At 40.4% G+C, this 24,790-nt stretch overlaps 1 protein-coding gene across 3 annotated transcripts; it reads right to left on the reverse strand.

Annotated features, from left to right (window-relative positions):
• Positions 1-872: 872 nt before the first annotated feature.
• Positions 873-23,720, reverse strand: LOC103172722 (ubiquitin carboxyl-terminal hydrolase 35). Of its 3 annotated transcripts, none has more exons than XM_042334329.1 (12): positions 23,668-23,720; positions 22,805-22,887; positions 21,253-21,945; positions 17,356-17,491; positions 14,749-14,878; positions 13,620-13,721; positions 12,280-12,438; positions 9,825-10,018; positions 6,623-6,716; positions 5,662-5,768; positions 3,918-5,130; positions 873-2,374 (listed from the first exon to the last, which is right to left on the reverse strand). In XM_042334329.1, exons 3-12 carry the CDS (start codon positions 21,932-21,934, stop codon positions 2,213-2,215), a joined length of 2,979 nt encoding a protein of 992 aa, XP_042190263.1. In that variant the 5' UTR covers positions 21,935-21,945; positions 22,805-22,887; positions 23,668-23,720; the 3' UTR covers positions 873-2,212. The 3 variants fall into 3 exon arrangements, with proteins under 3 accessions (XP_042190263.1, XP_042190261.1, XP_042190262.1); XM_042334327.1 differs by having other exon boundaries at positions 3,876-5,130; XM_042334328.1 differs by lacking the exon at positions 22,805-22,887 and having other exon boundaries at positions 3,876-5,130; positions 23,668-23,703.
• Between the last annotated feature and the right edge of the window lie 1,070 nt (positions 23,721-24,790).

Here is a 24,790-nt window from a genome sequence, read left to right on the forward strand (position 1 = left end):
GGGTACTGCTGATGATAAACCAGCGAGCCTGTCTCGTTTGCGATATTTAGAGGGGCATTCATTGAGGATAGGAATTCATCCCACTCAGTTCACAGTAATCCTGCAAGCCCAAGCTAATGGATAGGTAGGTCCTAAGTGGACAAGCAGGGTGCTTAAAAAATAGCTTTATATAGTGAGGGGAGGTGGGGGAAGATGATCAAGTAGGTGTTCTGGAGGGATGAAATTAGATAGCCAGAAGGGCCTTGTTCTAGATCAATCTTGTGACCTTGTCACAGTGCATTCAATGGCAAGCAATATGGCTTTAGCGGTACCCCCAAAAAACACTCTGGGGTCCCCAAACCTTGGCTCTTGCCAAACCGCTCTTAATATTCTCTGGAATTAGGTAAGAAGGGTGCAACCTTCTGAGGAGTGTGCATTCCATTCCAGACACAGGAAAATTCATATGCTGACATGGAACTCTGCTGGTTTGAATACTGTTAAGTATGGTGATGGATTTCCACGTGTCAAGACACTCGGCTGCTCTAAAACGTCTACTGCTGGGTTAAAATCACTAACTGTGAAAAACACTATTGCTTTTACTACTACTACTACTACAATGACTGTGAATCCTTGAAAAGGCACTATATCAAATGCAACGGTTTTGAATTAGACGTTTTCTTAAATTTAATGCAAGTTAACTTGATCAGCTTTGATCAATAGTTAAAATTTTGTCTTTGAATAGACAATAGAATACTTTTCAAAAATCCTCTGTGGGTAATGTAACTGTAGAGCTTGGCTTCAGAGCTGAAGTTAGATGAAACTCAGTGACAAATACTGAGCCCAAGTTTGTGACAAGAATCCTTTCACAGCCCATTAATTCCAGCTCTCCTGACTGATCACAAAACTTGTTTTTAATAGACTCACTGCAAACAGTTTCTTTTTATATCCTTGGAAGGACTGGATTACTATAGAAAAATATACAAGAGCTAATAAAGTGCACAAATGCTGAGGCTTTCAGGGCCATTCCAACATTACAACTTCATTATTTCAAACATGACCCTAACATTTGGACATACGTAGGACATACAAGTGTACAATTAGTTGATATTAGATAATTGGCAGTTAATTAGTAGTTGTAACTTTTGCATGACTGATTAGGTTAAAATTTATTTTTTATTACTGTACTAACAATGTTCACACAACAGCCTATGAAGGCACACAGTTGGGTCATTCTCCACCTGTTAAATCTCTTCCTGAAAACTTCAATCCTTTTCAGTGATCTGCCCAGTACACATTCACTGAGAGTCTCCCTTTTTCAAGTGTCATAATTCAGGAAATAATGACTGCAAAGGAGTGTGTGTGTGTGTGGGGGGGGGGGGGGGGGGAGGGTGAGGGAAGAATAGCAACAGAGTGAAAAGTACCACAGTAGAGCCCAATTCTGTCATCATCTGTATTCCACCTTGCAGCCGGGAAGTCTGGATTGTGATAAGGAAACTTGGTGTATTTTTCCTTTCTTAATCCAGGAATTTAACTAACGTGTAAGCTTCCAGTCAGTATGGCACATTGCTGCACAAGGTGGTATCTTCTGCACTGTCACTGATTATGCTTTTTCTGATTGTTATCTGAAGTTAATCTGTCATCACTAACATATTTATGTCAGTCAAACAATAGTAAATGTCTGAGCAGTTAAAACAAATGAGTTAAGGTCTTTTGACAGTTTGAAAATCTGTTACCAAATTGTTGCTTTGCATCTTATTGAAAAGGCAGAGATAAATAAAATAACAAGAAAATCAGGAAGATCTGTCTTATATAAATAAGTTTAGAAGTCACATGGGAATTAAGGAACCACTTGGGAGACCCAACATCAGACCGACAACAGTAGATCTAAAGTGACATATCCCTTTGAAAACCGACCTTATGGGATACATAATAGTATAAGCATCTAATATATAAGGAGTAATATACTATTTATAAACCCAGCACCTACCAGATATGATCAATTTGTTTAGAATCTATTCCCATTATAATCCTTTAATTTTGTTCAATTGATTCCACACATTCGGCAAATGTTCATTTTCTCAACAGTCCCTTAATAAGAACAAAATACTTATTCAGAATGATTGCCTAAAGTATAAAGGATGAATTCCTTTTCTCTTCAAGGACACTTGGAATCATGCAGTATGTACTATGCAAACCATAAACTCAAGTGAAAGAATAAACCCTTTAAATGCAGCTAGAAAACTAGATGTTCAAATGAGCCAAAGTCACTTCCTCCTCCAGCAGCAGGACCACAACTTCCAGAAGGACCATCATCTTGATCATCATCAAAACGTCTCCACTGTACTGGGGTTGTTATAGACGTTGTGGATGTTCTCCGTGCTTCCATTTCTTGTTCCTGGAAAGAAAAAAAATCCATCATTTCTAGATTACATTCTCATAAACATTCTCAAATTAAAAACTACTTTCAGTTTTGAGGTGATTCAATTCCGATAACATCTTTGCTAAATGATTTAGGAAGGCAATTTCTATTTCCAATAGTTAACAGTCAAGTCACTGAAACAAATAGTCCAATATATTTCCCATGCACAATTCTATCTATATGTATTACTTCAGCATCACATCTTCAAGACATCATAGATTCATAGAATTGTAGAATTATACAGCATAGGAGGCCATTTGGCCCATCAGATCTGTGCCGGCTCTTTGAAAAGAGCTATTTAAATCAATCCCACTCCCCGCTCTTTCCCCATAGCCATGCAAACTTGTCCTCCCCAAATAATTATCTACTTCTCTCTTAAAAGTTGTTATCAAATCGGCTTCCACCACCCTTTCAGGCAAATGCATTCTAGATCCGAACAATTCGTCGTTGAAAACATTTCTCCTGTTTCTTTTAACAACTATTTAAATCAGTGCCCTTGGGTTATCAACCCACCCACCAATGGAAATAGTTTCTCCTTGTTCACCCTATTGAATGCCCTCATCATTTTGAAAACTTCCATTAAGTCTCCTCTTAACCTTCTCTGTTCCAAGGAGAATAATCCTAGCTTTTCTAGCCTCTCCCGATAACTGAAGTCCCTCATCCCTGGTACCATCCTGGTAAATCCCTTTTGCACCCTCTCTAATGCCTTGACATCCTTCCTAAAGTGCAGTGCCCAGAACTGAACACAGTATTCTAGCTGAGGCCAGTTTTATAAAGGTTTATCATAACTTCCTGACTTTTGTATTCTATGCCCCTATTTATAAAGCCTATTATCCTGTATGCGTTTTAAACAGCTTTATCTACCTGACTTGCCACCTTCAAAGATTTACTATAATGAACCCCCAGGTCTCTGTTCCTTCACCCCTTTATGATTCTACTATCTATATTATATTACCTCTCCTCATTCTTCCTCCCAAAATGCATCACTTCACATTGATCCACATTAAACTTCATCTACCACGTCTGCCCATTTTACCAGTCTATGTCTTCTTGCAGTCTGCTACTATCCTCTTCACTGTTTACCGCTTTTCCTAATCTCAAAGCAATTCACAGAATGTACTGCAAAGTGAATTGACTGTATATTTTGTGGGAGAAACACAGCAGCCAATTGCATACAGCAGTGTCCCACAAACAGTCGTTAATCAAGTAACCATATTCTTTTTTTTTTCCCGAAGGGTTTATTAACCCCGGAAAAGCAATCCGAAATCAACTAGCAACTGGGGTCCTACTTACTGTAGGTAAATAGAGACACGTGGAGTAAGGAAACTTGCCTAACATTTTGCCCTGCCCGGGAATCAAACCCAGGTCTTCTCACTTGAGAGGAGAGTGCTCTAACCAATATGCTACAGAACTCCTCTGCTCCATTGTATTAGTAATTAACATTACAACTGTTTGTGGGACATTACTGTGGGCATACCTGTAAATACTTAATATCGTCTTTAGAGATGGCTTCCATCACCTCTGTGTGTTTTGGTGTCTCTCTATGCACTTTCACGTTATCCAACACACTTTCATTGCCTAGGCAAGTATGTTTTCCTGCTCGCTGTCTGTAGAACAGTACATAAGCGGTATCTTTGGGGAAGTGATTTGTAACATTGCTGACTGATTCAAAAGATGAAAAGGAAACTCTTGTGTCATTGTACAAGTACCACTGGTTCTCTGATCTTCTTTCATTTTCCAAATTAACTTCTGGACCCATTCCAGACTCAGCTTCTACACAATCTCTGGCATAGCAATAGTAGTGTCCGCTATCTGAAGAGTTGCCAGAATGCACCACTATGCAACAGAGGTCATAAGTAAGTGACAAATATGTGACATTGTCTGCAAAATGTCTCAATTTTTTGATGTGATGACCCGGCGTGTCAGCATCGACTATTTGTTTGTCCTTTTTTGCAGTCACTCTGATGGGTAGCTTGAGAACTAAAGGCAAAGATACATTATCTAGAATTTTCTTTCGCTTCATTGCTACTAAATCAAAGGAGAACCTTAACAAAGTCAAGATGAGATAATGAGGTCCCCTTGTTAATTCCACCACTTTTTCAGCATCCTGCAAGGAGGTACACTTTTCACAGTAGTATCTGTTGTCACCAGTTAGCCTTTCTGGTGAAAGAAAATAGTTTATGAGGTCAGAGACCGATCTCGAACTCGATGAACCACATGCTTTTTCCCCAGAAGCCATTGCAAACTCAATTTTCTTCGGTATTGTGCTATATGGATACAGATTATCCCTTTTTGTCTCTTTAGAATCTGAAGGTTCTTCCTTCTTTGCTTTTCCATTGGAACCTATTATTTCAATTGGCATTACTCGTACAAAAGAGTCTCTAGATTTTGTTTGCTTCGGTTTTCCTCCAGACTTAGTGGCCTTCTGTGGTTTTAAGTGGGAAATTGAATTATCTGAGCCTACAATTTCCACTGAAATAGCAGGATCATTTGAACTGCCAAATCTATGCAGAACTCTGTCCAGTGGTGGAAAGGCAAGAGACAGATCTGTGAAAGCTTCCTCGCGAAAGGAAACATTGCGGCAGCAAAGGCAATAGATCCTGGTTACCATCTTCCCACCAAACATTCTTTCTATTAATGTCTTTTCTGAATCTTGATCATCTTCCATACAAATTTCACTGCCTGAACATTTCAGCTTGTGGAAAATCACTCTCTTTTCTTCTTCATGTGACCTTTAAAAGAAAATTAACTATTTATAGGTAAGAATGGCGGGAGGAAATGTCAACACCATCAATGAATTCCCCTTAATATCATCTATGTACACATTTTCTTATAAAAAGCAAGCACAATTGCTGACTTTTTTTTAATTTTTCCTTTTCCCCTCAAGACATGAGCTCACCAGCCCATCTTCTCCAGACTCCACTACCTCCCATCTCAAAGGATCAATTTCAAGGTCTTCATATTCACACTTGCTCCATTATAAGTTTGTTTTTGTATTAGTTTTAATATAATGACAAGTTTCAAGGTTACTATGGATGGTTCCTCATCTTTTCAAAGAGCAACATTTGTGAAGCCAAAATTATTCCTCTGGAAAGTATACAATTTTAATTCTAATCCGTTTGATTTGAGTAGACAGAATGAGAATTTTTCAACACAGAAAGATAGCAATTCATCCCATTGTTAACTTCAGAAATTGAAAAAAATGATTATCCATAATTGCTGATTTAAAAACAAACTTATATTGAATAGAATATTTAACTTACCTATCCAACAAATGTTTTAAGTACTCGGAACAGTCCTGTTGGGTTCCTGGGTTAAACCATGGAGGAGATGAAACTTTCAAGAAGCTATCAGGTGAGATGGCTGGTCTCTAAAATAAATGAGAAGAGTCAGGTTTTTAGAAAAATCTTCAATGAGAATGGATTCCAATCATTTAGATAGCTTGTCTATAGGCTATAACCTGGAACAATAGCATACTTCAAACAACTATGGCCAGCTAGTTCACAAACACTCTTAGAAGCTTGTATTTGAAGTTTAATGTTTTTTTTAGGAAGAGAGAAAGGAAGTCAAAAAAGTATATTATTTTAGCGGTAAATAAGCAATTGGACAGAGAGAAAAAAAAATACTAAGAAAGCTTTGGTCTATGTGATCCTTTTTCTCATATTCAAGCCCTGCAACACAGACTTGTTATTCTCAATGGAGGCAGTCAGACATACGAAAAAAGGCCAATAAAGAAAGGAATGTTTTTTGCATTGTTTCAGTTTCTCTCTACCGCAAATATCTACCAAGTATTTGCTAATTCAATTAAATATAATACTAAGTGAGTTTATATACCAGGTTGTAAAATCTATCTGCCCAGTGACAAATGTATTTTTTTAAAAAAACTCAGTTATTATTCTGTAGCAGTTTTAAAAGGGTATTCCAATATATCCATACTTCTCATATCAATCAGATAAACTAGTAACTTAGACATGACTGGACAACTTCCTCCTCTCCCTGGCCAGATGTATTTTATTCCTATGGTTTTCATTTCTATGTGTTTTTTTGCAAATACAAAGGTTTCAAAGGTTTTGAACCCTTCTTTAATGCACCTTTTGTAAAATTTGAATGTATAGTCATAGGTATTGATCACAACTCTGCACCATACAAACAAATCATACATACAAACAAACAATACAAAAACATAACTGTACAAGGGAAGTTTACACAAATTTATTTCCATACCTTACTGTGTTCGAGAAAGACAAACAGCCACTGTAGTTTCAGCATTATTGGTTGTGAATCAATTTCCTTCAGTAGTATTACTGCACGTCTGAAGCTAGAAAAGGACATAAAAATCTGTTTCATAAATTAGAAAGGCAGGCAATTTGGGGGGATAGGGGCTAATTGTACTGGTCAAGTCTAGAAAATCCATTTCCCTGCTAGCATGGGATAAATTTCTTTCCACTGTCAACATACTGAATGCCAAAGCAATTATCGTTTTTGATTAACCTCTATCTTCAATGCCTCATAATGTCATTTCCTGACACNAAAAACATACTTATGAACATAAAAGATTGTCTCTTCAAGCTAAACAGGTTTGCCTCATTGTGATAAAAATAATAGGATTGCTAAAGTGACTCAACGACAATTTGCATTTATATAACACCCTTCACGCGGGGTAGCGTCCTGGAGCGCTCAAGTCCATTTTTTTAAATAAGTTTTTGTCATATTCCTAAATTACTTATCTCTCTATAAACATACATTTAATTTGCTCTTGAGCCCAGTAATATAATTTGCTTCGATAATCCACCCTAACAACTTATTCCACAATGGTATTATCTTAAGAGTTAAAGATCCACCCACTCTCTCATCTTTTTTCCTTTTAAAATACTTAAACCTCTCACCTAATAAACAAATTGCATGGACCAACGTCGTTAACTTTCTTCATAATCTTGAAAACTTCCATTTTATTGATTTAAAGCCTCCTATTTTCTAGAGGTCAAGTTCAGTGCTCTCTAACGTACTTTTTTTCTCCCTCTACTTCTCTGGATATTGTAGCGCCTTCCTGATCTACACCTGTTACTTAATAAATGGTACTTTTCATTCATTCCAATAAATGATCGATTCATCTTTTGAGCAGGCTTGATTTAGAGATTTTTTTTAAAAATTGCTTTTTGATCAAACAATAAATGTTAAAGGACTGGCGCAAAACACACAACACTGGTTAGTAGAATATGAGTTCTAAGATCAGCTGGGCTATATATGTAAGGATTTTCTTTCATAGGCTTAAATGTTTCCTTTCAGATGGGGAGTGGAAAGATCTAATTAATTGAGTAAACTACAAAAATGGGGAATAACTGTAAACAATGTGAAGAATAAAGTTTACTGTCTGACTGTTTTTAAAACAAAATTGTAATTTGGAAGTATTGAATTATCCTTTGTGAAATGCTTTTGAAGTCATGAGGCAGAAAACATCTACAAAACATATTTTGCTTTTGAAAGAGCAAATTCTACCTTGCTGTCATGATAGTTAATTTCAGGTTACTTAAAATATTTTTTTAGGATTTTGAATAATTTGTTCTTATGCTGAAGATATCCCATTGTACTAACATGTGGCAATAAATGGTTTGTTATGATACCTTTTTAAAAATCAACTACTTCATTAATTGGACAAATCAGATCATAAGATGGAGCTCTGCCAATTATATCCATGCATTTAAATTTGACAACTAATAAGATGCTGGAAAACATCTGCACATCTCTTAAGAAAGATGAAAATGGCCACAATTCTGGGGACAATCTCAAATGATCAAAGATCCAATCAGCAAATAACAACAAAGTTGGCAACTTCAATGCACCAATGAAAGTCTAAGCCCACAAGATATCATCTTAACAGTAAGAAACAGTTTGAAAAGGAATGTAATTATATGTCTTGAGATGCTTACTTTTATGATCTTACAATAATTTAAAGAATCAAACAAAAAGACCAAATTTCCTTTCGTAAACCTGAACTGCAGATTTTCCATTCACAGAGAATGCAAAACTATGATCAGTTACTGAGCAAGATTTTAGACTCTGATCATCAACTTATTCAAAACTTTGCTGCCCGCATACTGACCCGGACCAAACTCTGTGCCCACATCTCACCAGTTCTGGCCAGACTCCACTGACTCCTCATCACCGAATGGTTCGACTTCAAGATCCTCACACTCATGTTCAAATCCATACACTCCGACACCTCCCTACCTCTCCGACTTCCTCATTCCCCAATCCACCACCCGGCACCTCCGCTCAACTGGCACCAGCCTCCTGCTCGTCCCTCGCACCCTCCGCCAACCATCGGAGTTCGTGCTTTCAGCCACTACGCCCAAAAATTCTGGAACACTCCATCAATCCTTCTGCCTTGCACCCTCTCTCCCAAGCCCCGCCTGAAAACTTTCCTCTTCGACCATGCTTACTTCTACCTCCCCCCAGCTCAGAGTCAGGCTCCACCACTGTTAAGCGCTTGGAGATGCTACTCTGCATGGACGGCGCTATATAAGTGCAAGTTGCTGTTGGAAAATTAAGCTAGATTGTTGGAATACAACAACCTATACCTGATCTTATTTTTTAAAAAATTTAATTGGCAGGAGGTTTCCACGGAAGATGTTCTAAATGCCTTTCATCACTGTAGAAAATCCTCATATACTTTAGAGCTGAGCTATCTATAGAGACCTTAATTCTGTAGACTGCATCATTCATAAGATGAGTTCACTTGATGGGCCTTCAGCACATCTCATCCTTCCATCACAGCATCAAGCTGTTTTTTTTAGTATAAAAAGTCTAGTGTTCCAGCCTCAACCGCCCTTCTAGGATAATCAAGCCACATATAAGAAAAGTCTAGAAGCAGCATATTTAGTGCCAACATATTTGAGAATCAAGCCGTCAGTGTTACTAGAGAATCCAAAAATATCTTTGGAACCAGAAAAAAATTATATTAATTCCATAATATGTAAACCTCTACTGAAGAAAATCAACCTCAAAAGTAAATAATATTTTAGACAGAATGTTAGCACTAAACTCTGTGGAGTCCTGTAGCTCAGTGATTAGAGCGCTTGCCTCGTAGGCAAGAGACCTGGGTTTGATTCTCGGCAGGGAGAAATGCTGGCAAGTTTCCTTATTCCACATGTCTCCATTTACCTAGCAGCAAGTAGGAACCCAAGTTGTTAGTTAATTGGCGGATCGCTTTTCCAGGGGTAATAATTCCTTCAAATTAGAAAAAAATTGGTCACTGCAATCCACAGCTGTTTGTGGGACACTGCTGTGCGCAATTAGCTGCTGCGTTTTATCCATAAAATAGTCAATTCACTTTACAGTATATTCTGTGATGTGCTTTGAGTCTTCTCAAAGACAATAAGGCACTATATCAATTGCAAGAATTATTATTATTACTTTAGATACCTACTCATAAGCCATATAAAGTGCCTGGATGACACTATTCATGTAACAGGTGTTGCCTAGATTGACCAGCCCTGTCCTTCCTGTTATTGACTTTTCAGAAGATGATGGATGAAACAATACCGATGTATTTTTCTCAGTGGTCCAAGTATTCTGTTCGAGCAGCTGCTTTATTTTCTCCTCGTTTGGAATAGGAAAATCCTAGTGCGAACAATAACATTATATTAGATTATACTTAGTTTTAAAGCTGCACATCAAAACATTTTAATTTGTTAAAAAAGTGCTACAATTTTTATATAATCAGTTGTATTTAATCTAGTCTGCAACTACAGGCCAGCGGCATTTGAATTACAATGGAACACTAACAACTTGCAATTATCTAGCAACTTTGAAGTAGGAAACCTCTGAAGGTGCTTCAAAATCAGTGCAGGGGCCTGAGCAGGGAAGGAGGTTGCTAGGAGGGGAATGGCTTAAGAAACAATCAATAGGTTATTAGATGGGATATGAAAACAGAATGGGAGGGTGCAAGGAGGAGAGATGGAGAGGGGTGAAACATCATGGTAGAATTGCTCCTGACATAAGAATTATGGGAATCCACTGACGATTTACACCAGAATTGTGTGTCAACAGAGGGAAGTTTGAGAGTGGGTCAAAGTGATTGAAAGTTCATCCACCATTGTTGATTGTTGGGCTGAAGGGTATGTGAAATTCTGCAGATCAGAAAGGTAGAGTGGCATGTCGGGAGAACGTCCCAATGCAATTCAGGAGCGAATGTAGATGATCTGGAGGTTGTGGAGGGTCGAGATGGAAATGCTGACGAGGAGAGCGATTTCCTTGCAAGGAGGATGATAGACTGTATGTGAAAAAGTGTCAATGAAGCAGAATTATTGGAGCAAAGACTGAAGCAAGTTGGAGAACAAATAGCCTCTGAGTACACCTTATTCGGTATATTGTTCTTGTAAAGACCATTTGCAGGACATTCACAATGAAACCTTCGATTTTGTTCTACAAATCTTACTGGCTCAGCTGTACCATATAATTATGTAATACGATTTAACCAAAATCATGACATGCAAGGCTGCTTAACAATACAGGGATACAGGGAGTCCTGTAGCTCAGTGGTTAGAGCACTCGCCTTGCAAGCGAGACACCTGAGTTCAATTCCAGGCAGGGCGAAACCTTGGGCAAGTTTCCTTACTCCACACGCCTAATAATAATCCCTCCAAAAACCCAAAACAATAATAAATTGGTCATTTTCAATCTACGACTGTTTGTGGGACATTGCTGTGCGCAATTGGCTGCCGCGTTCGCCCACAAATATACAGTCAATTCACTTTACAGTGTCTGTTCTGTGAAGCGCTTTGAGACGTCCTCCTGACGTGAAAAGCGCTATATCAAATGCAAGGATTATTATTATTATTATAATATTAAAAATGTATTGGTATTTTTTTCTGGTACATCATGACTAACACAGGGCAGAAACATTCTGATTTAAAATAAAACTCTGTTTCTGAGTTAAGATTTTGTGCTTGATTTTTACAGAGGCAAGATCTTCAATCCTCTAACCTGATTTGTATAGTCACAGGTTTTGACAAAAAAAATCTACTGTGTATCTACGGTAGGGCTTGTGGAAGAAATGCAAGACAGATTATTTTGTACATTAACAAGCTAACTGAAAACACACAATTGTTTGCTTGGAGAGGAATATAAATCCAGTTTAATACATTTACCCGTTATGTTAAAAAAAATCCCCAAACTCAACACTTCTCTTAATACACTGTTGTTACCAGAGCCACTCCTGAAAGAAACATTTGTCTATTTTCAGTTGCTGCCCACACACAAAAATATGTCTGCTTGTTAAAAATGTTTTAAGTTTAATACAACAAGGGTTATTAGCAGCCTAAAGTGTCATATTATTCAGCACAATCAATGAGGTTCAGCAGCGATGTTCGGATATCTAAACTTTCTTATTAAAATAACAATAATGCAATTGGTTGCCAACTGTGCTACTTCCTGCACTCTGTGCATGTGCAGAAAGCCTTACTAATGTCATTTTGCGAAAGAAGCGATATTAATGCCGCTTCTTCTGCACAGCAAGTACAACGTGACCTCTAAGATATAGGCCCCAGAGGTCCACATTATGAGATTCCTCTGTACACTGCACTCAAATCCAAGAATCACAAGTTGAAATCTAAGACTAATATTTTTCAAAAGCTGTGCTTCTAGTTATGCAAATGAAAAAACCCTACAGAAGTACATTTCCTGTTGGAATGAGAATAGCACTTGAATCAATCATGTTAAATCAGGCTCAGGCCTATATCCTTAGGCAATGGGAGAGTGAACAAAATGCACTTTTTTAAAAAAAACATAACATTGTACATCATAAAGACAAACTCTGTGGTGTACCAATATTAAAGCAAAGTTAAAACAAACAAAAATTCAAATGTTTCACTGTTATTCACCTTTAGTGTCTCCACGATACGCTCATAGAGGTCCGGGAACCCTGAAAAACGAAAGATCATGCAATGGACCAATTCAGTGAGTTCTTTAAGGCAGCTCGTTCCAGAGGCAGATTCCTCTTTAGATAGTGACACCACTAACTTGGGAAGATGAGGGACAAGCTGTGCAGTAACCAAGAAAATGCATATTACAACATAGAATTTTACTTTATGGATAACTATATTTTCACAAGCAAGTCAAGAAATTATCAAAATATTGTACGAGTCAGCCTACTTTTAAGTTAAGCTTACTTTTTTTAATACACACTCTTTGTAAAGAACATACATTTAATTCTTGGTTGTTTTGCTTCAATTGTACTGATAGACCAATACTGATGAACTCAAAGAAAAGGATATTTATTCATAATTGTAAATTTCTCCCGACTAGTTCAGGTCTCACACACACACACCACACTCGTACTAAAACAAGGCACTTCAGTCTACAAACATCTCAATAGTCATCATTAATTCTTTGTCGATTCACCAAGGAGACCAACCCTCAAATGACATTAAAAGTGAGATACCTCCCAGAACCTTTCACCAATTTTTCTCCCTCGATACTTCTGCCACCACTCCAAATATCTGGCAACACTGAGGAAGATGGTATGGAAACAAATTGCCACTCTCCATGGCTTTGAACTCCTTTCAATAATGGGGTACCCAAAGCTAGGTGCAGTATTCCCAAATGCACCCATGCACAAATTGAACGTTAACTCCTTGCTCTTGTTTTCAATTAAGGTTAGCTTCTTACTTTAGTCTAGCGCTTGGTTTGTGTAAGAATATCTATTTCCTAGTAAGTTTGGTAACTTAGCATGTGGCCCAAAAAATTGCAATACAAAAAATTCTCTAATTCCCTTCCCTCCTCCTGCCCCATCCTATATATACAAAAGCTACAAACCATAAGCACAGGTTTGGAGGGAACAAGGACATTGCTTCCAAGAACATTATGAGGGTAGATCATAACTGAACATTTTAATAGGACTGTCATTCGCTTAAGGCTTCTCAACGCTATACAAATAGGTTCAGGTATAAAATATCGATGGGTGCTCTGCATTTGATCATAGTATGAAAATCAACCCTCTGAATACCTTAACGAGTAAAGGAGCAGATATGAAAAGCTAAAGAGTTGAGTAAGACTATATCCAGGAGTATAACATGAAGAGCGGAGATACTGAAATAACAGGTTTCATTTTTCTGTTGTTTTAAGGAGACTCAAAATGACAACTTTCCATAGTTTAAAGAGTTAAAGAAAATGGTAGAAAGATATCCTCCCTCTACCTATCTTAAAGATACATGATGCATACCAAATGAAAAGCTTCTGGCGAGTGTTGGAAATTTAGCAGCATGTACTTCAATACAACAAGTCCTGCAGGTCTTGTAACTGGATAAAACAATCTTGAAAATACCTGCAAAATACAAAGGTTTGTGTACACAGTCACAAGGAATTTGTTGCCTTTAAAGTTTTCATTGATTTTACCTCAGAGCAGTAAAATAAAATGATTTCCTCTTGTGAAACATGACATCCTGTAATTAACATAAATAAAATATACAAAGAGCAACACTACTCTTCCCCAAGGCTCCTCCATTCTATTCCTATCTTGTTACAAGTTCTCACAGCATAAATTCTTTCCTTCCCCACCCCCCCACCCCTCAATTTTCCCCCCAATGTTTGGTATTTACAAAGGAGGACCAATCATTAGGACTAGAAAATGGAACGCTTTTGTGTCAATTATCAACGATAAGACATAGATGTGGTTGGGTAAGCAAATAATGGAAAACAAATAGAGGATACTTGTAAGCGTACTACGTTTGAAATGGGGGAAGAGTTTTGAAAGTCGTGCTTCAGAATCGTGCTTCCCATAGGAAGATCTCTTTTGACTCCAATTATAGATAAATGAATTGCCGATTTGGAACAGATAGTTAAATTTACACCTGACACCAAGCTTGGGAGAAGTGCAGAATCAGAGGAAGTAACTGAAATATTATGAAGAGCTTCAGATTATACGCTGGGATGATTAATGGCATACAAAGCTAATATGGATAAAGATCTTGCATACAAGATTAAAATAGGAGGCACATGCATTCTACAGACAGGTTAGAATTTGCCAACGGAGAAGTTGAAAGAGTTAGTTGGTGTTAATTCACTCATTGCACACTGATGCTGTCCTCCTTATTTATTAAAAGTAATTTAAAAGAAAATCCTAATTTATTCTGAAATAATTTTCTAGGTCTGAACTTGATGTGCATATTGCTTCATGATTCTTCAGGACAAATAATTGCATATTTTGTCAGTTTAACGTTAATTTAAAGCTGTGTTTAATTTGTTTTACATTTTGTTTAAAACTATAATAATGTAAAATTATCATCAATTGATCACACATGGCTTTAGATTCACAGCAATGGCAAAACTGATCCACAGTTGTCAGCACTGACCTGTTGAATTCTTGAAAGTGTCACATCAATCAAAATAGCGAACTTCTTCACAGCAGCCAAACCTTTCAGTAAGCCAACAATCCACTTATCTATATTTTGGGCTAATGGCCATGACAACCAGTCAATCATACTGCAAGTTAAAAATAGAGAAGTAGCCATCAATTCTTAGATTAAAAAGCAACTACAAGACTCGGTGCTCGGTAGCAATGAGTAAGGCAAATCAGATGCTGGGGTGTATAAAAACAGCAATACTGAACCGAGTAATTCTGCAAATTTATAAATCATTGGAGTGACCGCACTTGGAATACTGTCTGCAGTTCTGATCACCACAAAGGATATTGCAGCGATTGTGAGGATACAGTGAAGGACAACCAAAATGATTGAGAGGATGGAAGGACTGGACTATGAGAAGCATCTAGGCAAACTGGGCATGTTCATGCTGAAGAGAAGGATGCTGGGCAATATGATTACAGTCTTTAAGATCCTAAAGGAACTAGATAATGTAGACCATGATAGGCTGCTTTATCGTGCAATCCTGTAGCTTAGTGGTTAGAGCATTCACCTCACAAGCGAGAGAGCTGGGTTTGATTCCCGGCAGGGCGAAATGTTTGGTGAGCTTCTTTACTCCACACGCCTCTGTTTACCTAGCAGTAAGTAGGAACCCGGTTGTTAGTCGATTGGCGGATCGCTTTTCCCGGGGACAATTATCCTTAAAATAAAAAATAATAATTTGGTCACTTAATCCACGACTGTTTGTGAGACACTGCTGTGTGCAATTGGCAGCCGCGTTTTGCCCATAAATATATAGTCAATTCACTTTACAGTATTTTTTGTGAAGCGTTTTGTGACATCTGGAAGACATGAAAAACGCTATATCAAATGCAAGGATTATTTATTATTATTATCTTGTACTGAAAGGTAGAACCAGAAGACACGGCCTGCGATTGAAGGGCGGTAAATTCACGGAGCAAATTCTTATTTTCTTAAGACATCTCCAAAAATACATGTTTTACCTTCCATCCTGCAATCTTTATAAAATAAAAACTGTTGTACAAAATTAACTTAACCTTTTTTAATAAAAAAAACTTGTTTACTTGTACCAAAAAGGCATCAAAATGTGTGGACCATAGTAAACTAAAATAAAGCTTTTGAATTCATAATTGACTTAACTCAGAAAGCTTGTCCAAAAATGTCGCACTTAAGCACCTTCAGTGAACATGTCATGAAGTGGTATTGACCTCACGGAACAACACCAAGGACAAGTGAACATAGTGTAAAGAGCACAAAGAATTCAAATCTCTAAGAAAATAGATGCTATTGCATTCAAAGTGGAGAAAGGGGGTAAGACACAATATTCCCAAGGGAAGAGTCCACAGGTTTATTTCTGAACTGTAAAATGTGATCTGATATTCTGAAGTATTTATTCTCCCATATTCTATTATATAGATTCCATTAGAAAATTAGATATGTGCTTAATCATAGAATTAGATTTACATTGTCAACCTTTTCACCTGAGGAAGAGTAGATTGCAGGGAACTATTTACCAAAGATAAAATGTTAAATGAGAACTTTTTTTTAAAAAAAAGCAGTCAACACTGTGCATGATCTGATTAGATACTGTTTTATCCAGTAACAACTGTGTAGAGCCAATATAAAAATGAGACATTTCTTTTTAAAAACAGATTGATTGGAGCATTTAAGATACAGAAAAGGCCTAAAATCTACTCAGTTAATAATTGATTCATCTAATTGAATTAAGGAGATGCAGTGCAAAGTACTGTTCTTAGTAAAACTTTCCCTCATTTTTAGATCCTCTATGCCATTACGAATCCTTCACTTGACCACTTATAATAATAATAATCCTTGCATTTGATATAGCGCTTTTTCACGTCGGGAAGACGTCCCAAAGCGCTTCACAGAATATACTGTAAAGTGAGTTGACTGTATATTTGTGGGCGAACGCGGCAGCCAATTGCGCACAGCAATGTCCCACAAACAGTCATAGATTGAAAATGACCAATTTAATTATTGTTTTTGGTTTTGGAGGGATTATTATTAGGCGTGTGGAGTAAGGAAACTTGCCCAAGGTTTCGCCCTCTGCCTGGAATTGAACTCAGGTCTCTCACTTGCAAAGCGAGTGCTCTAACCACTGAGCTACAGGACTCCACTTATAGTGTAGCTGAGATCAAGGGGGTGAAGAAATAACCATGGGTGTAGGCTGCTCAGCAGGCTCCAGCCTGCTCCCCGTCCCCCTCACGGCCCGCCCCACCATCAGCGGTTGGGTCTTCAGCCTCTCTGCCCCCACCTTTTGGAATGCCATCCCATAATCCATTTGCCTTGCTCCCTCAAGGCACATCTCAAGACCCTCCTCTTTGACCATGCCTTTGGTCACCCTCCCTGCCCTCTACCCCACCTGATCCCAACACCCTGCTCAGGTCCAAATCCCTGATTGTCCAGCACCTTGGACAACCTCCCTGCGTGAAAGGTGCTATAAAATATGTTGTTGTATTCTACTGTTCCAAGATGTTGCACATTCCTATTCTAGTTTACGTTCCCATGCATGCTCAACTCTATTGTACTCACTAACTATCCAAACAATAGTCTTACTTCTCAAGAGCAGTCATCAGCTCTGCATCTGTGATAGAATCATCATTGGTCAAGTTTCGAATGACTCCATCGAGGAATTCTAATGGAACATACTGGACCACTGCAGCCAGTGCGTTTGATGGCCCATCAGATCCTTCTGTAAAATATTCATTAAAAATAAAAAATTAAGTTCTTTGAAACAGTAAATTTATTAAATTATATTATCCACCGCACCCCCACCTCCAATGAAAGTCTATTAGTTAAAAGCCAGTGGCTATTTTAGAGCTATGTATTTAAATTTACAATAAACACTTGCTCGTCGCTATTAACGTTAACAGCAGTCAATCTAAGTAAATCGTCTGGTTTGTTTCAGGACATGGTAGTCAAAGCAACAAATTCTTAACGTAAGCTCTGCAACTGTGCTTACTTGGGGTTATTCCTCATTCTCTGAAAAGTCTCAACCCTGACTTTCCATTCTTACCTATTTCCTCTACAAAACAATTGTTAAGACAAAACTAAGAAATTAAATCAAAACTTTTTAGTATTATGAGAAAAAGACAATGGTTATTAAAAAAGAAAGTTACTGTAGACAAATCTCTGCACTGCTGGTGTGTATGGAGTTTTAGCCTCATTTAAACTGACCTTTAAGACCTTCAGACTGATACTGGGTGGAAAATTGGGAGGATGTTTTGTTCTTCAGCACAGACATACCCCACCCTAAAGCAAAATTCAAAGATTTATAAGGAATCCCCTCCAACAAATCCAGAGTCCAATTTTGCTGCATTGTTAATCACGTATATTAGTACTTATAGCACTCCACAACTGCTGAGTTATTTGTAGTCCATAAACAGTCAACTTTCAATAACTGGCTCTTCAATATAAAACTGAACAATTCACTGACTCAGGAATGATAGACATCTGTGGAATGATTCACCTCGCAAGAAAACTGGTAACAGTGCAAAGGCTTCCTGGATTCTTTAAATAGTAGATTATTTATGACCGTTTTGTCTTAGATCGAAAGTAGCCCGTGTATTTTTGAAACAAATGATTTTCCGTTTAAGAAATCGTATTCAACAATGCTAAAAGGTCAGTTTTTGTGGTTAAGGTGACTAATGTCAGTACCGTATTTCCCCACTTTCTGAATCCATTGGCAGCAAGAAACCTTTCAAAATCAAATACCAGTCTAAACATCACACTGTAAATTAATTTCAACCTCAAATGACCACCGGGAGCTTTACTTCTCATCGTAGCAATGATTATGTATTTTAAATAAGCACATTGCAGAAGCACTTTCCATTCTAATACTCAAAAGAACAGAGAAATGCAAAATTTAGTCTTGTTCTGCCCAGTTCCCAATTTGAGCTTCATAAGCACATCTTGTGCATATAAAAAACAGCAGCTGTCAAGCCAGAATCAATTGGGAAATCAATCAAATCAAGAGTGTGGCTACCATCTTTGCTTAAAACAGGACTTTGTCAGACCACCAGAGAGATAACTCATTGTGGAGTCCTGCAGCTCAGTGGTTAGAGCACTCGCTTTGCAAGCGAGAGACCTGAGTTCAATTCCAGGCAGAGGGCGAAACCTTGGGCAAGTTTCCTTACTCCACACACCTAATAATAATCCCTCCAAAAAACCAAAAACAATAATAAATTGGTCATTTTCAATCTACAACTGTTTGTGGGACATTGCTGTGCGCAATTGGCTGCCGCGTTCGCCCACAAATTCACTTTACAGTATATTCTGTGAAGCGCTTTGGGACGTCCTCCCGACGTGAAAACCGCTATATCAAATGCAAGGATTATTATTATTATTAACCCTAACCCTTCATGGCCTCACCCAACCTTACCTCCGTAATCTCACGATGACTGCTCTCTCCACTCAGCTAACACCAGCTTGCTTCATGTCCCTGACTGATCCTCCACCATTGGTGGGAAAGCTTCTAGCCATTCTGCCCTTGCTCTCTGGAATTTCATCCCTCACCAGTTTCCTCCCCAAGTGTTCAACCTCATTGTCTGTCGCTTTCACTCTCCCACAATCCCCGCTCAGATTCCCAGGCAGCTGAGCTAAACGCTTTAAGGAATCATCTCAATGTGACACTATTTTTTATATATATAATATATACATAAAAAATTATAGGGGAGATCAGGTTTCTGCGCTTCAAGAAGGATTTCAATAATTGATTGACGTAGAGACATGATTTCTACCTCATCGAAAGGTCTTGCACCTTAGAGTGACATGGGCATATTTGTTTTTGGATAATTCCTATTGGTCATGAGTTATTTTCAGTTTGGCGTTTTTCGCTGTAGTTACACCTGGTGGCCGCTGAGTCAAAAGATAAATAAAAATAATCCTTGCATTTGATATAATGCCTCGTGCCTTCAGCTCCCCTCTCGACTCTCTACCCCTTCCTCGCTCCCTCCCTTCCCTCCCCTCACCCTGACCATTTCCCCCCTGCTCGGGTCCCAACCCAACTGTCCAGCGCCTTGGGATGTCCTCCCGACGTGAAAGGCGCTGTATAAATGAAATCTTGTTGTTATCACATCATTGAGACATCTCAAAGTGCCTCACAGAATATACTGTAAAGTGAATTGACTGTATTTTATGGGTGAAACGCGGCAGCCAATTGCACAGTGTCCCACAAACAGTCGTGGATTGAGAGTCCAATTTTTTTTAAGGTATTATTAACCCCAGAAAGTGATATTGACTAACAACCTGGTTCCAACTTACTGCTAGGTAAGAGGTGTGTGGAATAAGGAAACTTGCCTGAGGTTTCGCTCTGAGTGGGAATTGAACCCAGGTCCTCTCGCTTGTGAGGCAAGTGCTCTAACCAATAAGCTCCAGGACTCACAAATTGGAGATTTAGAGGATTAGGCACAAGGTTTTATTTGGGGTTTTCATTAAGTATTCAATTGTTAGAATTATGCATCAAATATTGTCGCAATCTTTTCCTCGGCCTCATTTCATTCTGAATACTTTTTTTGATATCAAAAAAGCAAATAAATTATAGTTTTAGGCAGTAAAATTGTAAAGTTTTCCCCTTTAAATAAACTTTTTTTTAAAAAAAGAAACTGCTTTGCAGGTGAGAAAAAAACGCCCACAAGATTACAAAACTGGGAATGATTCAAAGTGGCGCTGTGGCATCATGCGTCACAGAGCACTTACGTATGTACACACACACTGCATTTACACCTGGTGGCCGTGCCAGATGACCATGGCGCTGTGGTTTCCTGCGTCACAGAGCATGCACGTAGCTAAGTGGCGGGAACAAAATAAAGAACACAAGCGAAGCTAAGCCGCGGCAACAACAAAATTACATTTTTAAAGCACCAAGTTCTCCCACTGATTTCTCCCAAAGGGAGTCCTCCCACAGGAGTCCTCTCAGATGAGTATAGATAAGGATGAAATGTCTGTCTGTGTGTGTCAATCTATATTCCATATTGGATCTTTTGGCTGCAAGTGAAGCTGCAACGGATACAGCTAGTATATATATATATGCACACACACATACACACATATGCATACATACATATATATATATATACACACACACACACACACACATAGATTGCTACCGTTAAAAGTTAGGATCTTTACATTCCAGTTCAGGTTTCTGCCTCCCACAAGCATGTTCTAATTTGGGATCAACTTACATTAATTCCCTCCACACAATCAAGTTCCGAGTCTCAGCCACGCAGCACACACTCACACACACAATCTGCTTCACTCACTCACTCACTCCTCTGTGCATGAAATGGAGCTTCTGGTGATCATTTGAGGTTGAAATGTGCAAGAGTCATTCCTCACCTGCCTCACCCACTCACTTGTACATGGCACATGGAGCCACAGGGGGAAAAAAAACTACAAACAATAGAAATCTGTAAAACAAAACTTTAGAATTGATCAAATATTTTGCCATACCTGTTGTTGAAATAACTATGAACAGCTCTCGCAAGGATGGAATGATGACTGCAGCTTGAATTGTCCATATTTTCTGCAGCAATCTGCTAATTCTGGTTACCTGCTCCAGGTATTCCACTATTTCATCCTCCCCATTGGATCTACACTGGAACTGTCCTATACTTCTAACAAGTTGTTGACAGAACACCACTTGAAGTTTCCCACTCGGAATCGATTGAGGAAATTCAGAAAGAAGTTTACAAAGTGTTGCACAAAGCTTGGGTCCAGGCCTTTCACACACTATTCGAAGCAGCTCAATTTGAAGGGCCTGAAACACTCGATAAGCCGAATCACTGTCTTCAATATACTTCAATCCTAACTGAATGCATTCCAATACACCAATGTTTCTTCTACTTAGTGTTCCATAACCATCTTGCAGCAATTTCAAGATGAAACTCACATTAAAGAATTTTTCAAACTCTGCTCCATGGTTTTCAGCAAAGGCCCTTAGAACCTCCTTACCCACATCCCTTTTGAATTTAGTGTCACCAAGGAGAATTAGTTTTATAGATAACTCGAACATGGCACAACATTGGCCACTGTCCAATGGCTGCTTTGCTGCTTCTAACATACGCCTCACAAGGCAATGCTTCACAGAAATTGGATGATGCGACACCATCATGGCTTCCAATATCCTGTCCATGTCTTTGGAATCTATAACAAAATGTTTCGATTAATTTCACAATTTCCTCAGTTTTTTTAAAAATTGTTTAATACATACAAGATTTTATTCAAATTCAATTATAGTTTCCTAATGCTCTGTCGTTTAACACATGGCTCGGTGTGTAAAAAAAGTAAGAGAATAAAACGAGTCTATAAAGCTAAAATGAATTACAATCTGTGCAACTGCACAGCTGGAGGACAGCGGGGACTTAACCATGACCTCTATGTTATTATATTTCTGGGGTAGAGCTGGCAAGAGAGAAGCAAAGCTATCAGAGCACCTTTCCAGTTGTCTTTGCTGGTGAGTGAATTTTGCACGAGAACCTCTCGGGCTCAGCTGTGTCCTCCTCGGGCAAATGGCTGACAAAACTTCTGTGTAACCTGATGCACGGAGGAGAGTGGTTACCTGGGCGAGGTCTCCAGCAGGTCTGCACCACAGGGGAATTATAGCCCACCGTGAGTCAGCACTGGCAGCTCGTCCCCACACCGACAGATGATTCATCCATCAACACTCAGAATCCTTTTGAAAATAAGGATCACTTACTCAAGAGACGCCTTTCCGAGAGGACCATACTCCAGCATTAACCACTACACCCAGAGGGTAAGGGAGGAAGAGGATATATACACTCACAGGCAGATCGGACAAGAGTTGGGATTAGAATTCCAGTGAAAACAATTGTGTGACATTGACGATGAATGGAACTAAAAAAAAATGGACAAATTAAACATCGATTGGAAGATATAACACACCTCGGAGATAAATCTATGGTCTCATCAAACATATTCCACTGAGAGCACTTGTAAACCTTCAGCTTCGAACACAAATCATGAAATTGGAAAACAAACTCACGTATGTACTCCGGAAAAAAAGGCGTTTCGTTCAATTAAACCGCAAGCGCAGAGTTCGTCACTCAATGGCTAAACGTCGGGTCACTTTAAACGTCCAATAATGAAAGCAGAATTTTTTAAAAAAATGCAATAAAAGTTATTTGTCAATTCGCTGCAACTTCACAGAATACGTCGAATGACTCAGCGAACGGTCTTAGCAGTAAAGACGCGGTGGGACACAATTTCTGCGTCTCTTCGGAAAGGACATTTGAACGGAATGAAAAAAAATACGCCACACAAAAAAAATAATAATAAAACCCGAGGAAATAAACCACCGCCCGACCCTCGGCTGCGACTCGATCAGCGGTCAGTGAAGGAGGGTTTAAGTGCACGTGAGATCAGCCGCACTGTTAGCGAATAGCTGCGGTGTGGCGCAGGTTCCCGAAGGAAAGAAATTAGGACCTGAACGAAAAGTAACGCCCAAAACCTCTTCCCAATCCGTGGCCGTACCGGGTCCGTCCGCCCCGCCTGCAGGGGGGGGGGGGGGGGGCCGGGCCCGGGGGGGGGGGGCGGGCCCGGGGGGGGGGGCGGCCGGGCCAGGGGGGGGCGGCCGGGCCAGGGGGGGGGGGGGGGCGGCCGGGCCAGGGGGGGGGGGAGCGGCCGGGCCAGGGGGGGGGGGCGGCCGGGCCAGGGGTGGGGGGGGCGGCCGGGCCAGGGGCGGGGGGGCGGGCGGCCACCGCTCCCCGGCTCAGCCCCACCAAGCGAGCGGCCAAGGCGCCGCGGCTTTCTGTGGGCGGCAGCGGCCAGATTTGGCCCGAGCGGGTGGGCAGGAGGGGAGTCACTGAGCCGATTACACACCTCCCCACCACCCCCCGCGGGGCTCACCTTCACACAGCACTCCCAACCCAACAACAAACCGCCGCCGCCACCACCGGCCCTGTAATGACCCCCAGCGCGGAGACAGCCTCCCCCCCCCCCCTCAGCCGTGCCGGAGCCTCTCATCTCCCCCCCCCACCGCCCGCCTTCCCTCCCGGCGCCGGTTGCTGTGGTGACGAGGCGGCCTCGAGCCCCGGGGCTCTCAGCACCCGCCGCCCGATTCATTCACGCGCAGCCCCCGACAGACAGCGCCACCGGACGCCCCCCCATCGCAGTCACAGCCGCCGCTCACACCTGCACCGGCACCCGCCCCAGTCACGTGCTGCTCCGCCCAGCGGTGCGCGGCTCTGCTGCGGACCATCTCCCACCCAACCCTGTGGGGCTGCTGCACAGGGCGGCGCGGGGTTGGCTCCACCGGTGGTCTCCCCCGGGGCGGGTCTGTGAGGTTCACTGGTTCGGGAATCATTCCCACCACAGGTAGGACGGTCCACGCTGGACAGGCAGCAGGAAGCCTGGTGGACAATGTCAGCTATTGTGGTTTTAATTGGTTGAACTCCAGCAGTACTCAACACATATTTTGAGGTCCGAAACCTCCTCTTGTTGCCAAATTCTGCTTAATGCTCTGTTGCCAGGAATGGTCCAATCCTCTGGCTGCCAAGGGCCGCATTCCCTATTTGTGAAAGGTCTGTGGGCCGCATCCGGCCCGAGACCATTTCGCCCCGGTGAACGTCCTCGCAGGGCAGCGACAGGAGCCACGGTTGGGAGTTCTCAGCGTGCAGAGGCTTCGCTGGAGTCCGTCAGGAAGGCCAGCGCATCTCTTACCATCTGCGGCCTTAGCAACCAACCATCGGCTCCTTCCCCTGCAGATAGTGACCTGTGCTTGGGATGGAGGGTGGGGGGGGGGGTTGGAGAGGTGGGGTGGAGAGACGAGGTGGTGAGGGAGATGGGGGAGATTGAGTGGGGAGAGGAGGGTAGGGGACGGAGAATGGGGAACGGAGAATGGGAGGACACTTTCCCCCTCTCTCAGGCACTCTCTCGCTCTCTCTCACACACACACTCTCTCTCAATTACTCTCTCTCACTACCCTTCTCACACCCTCTCACATTCTCTCTTTCCTCTCACACTCCACCTC

The sequence above is a fragment of the Callorhinchus milii genome, unplaced genomic scaffold (assembly GCF_018977255.1).
Source record: "Callorhinchus milii isolate IMCB2004 unplaced genomic scaffold, IMCB_Cmil_1.0 Scaffold4, whole genome shotgun sequence".
NCBI classification, from domain to species: Eukaryota; Metazoa; Chordata; class Chondrichthyes; order Chimaeriformes; family Callorhinchidae; genus Callorhinchus; species Callorhinchus milii.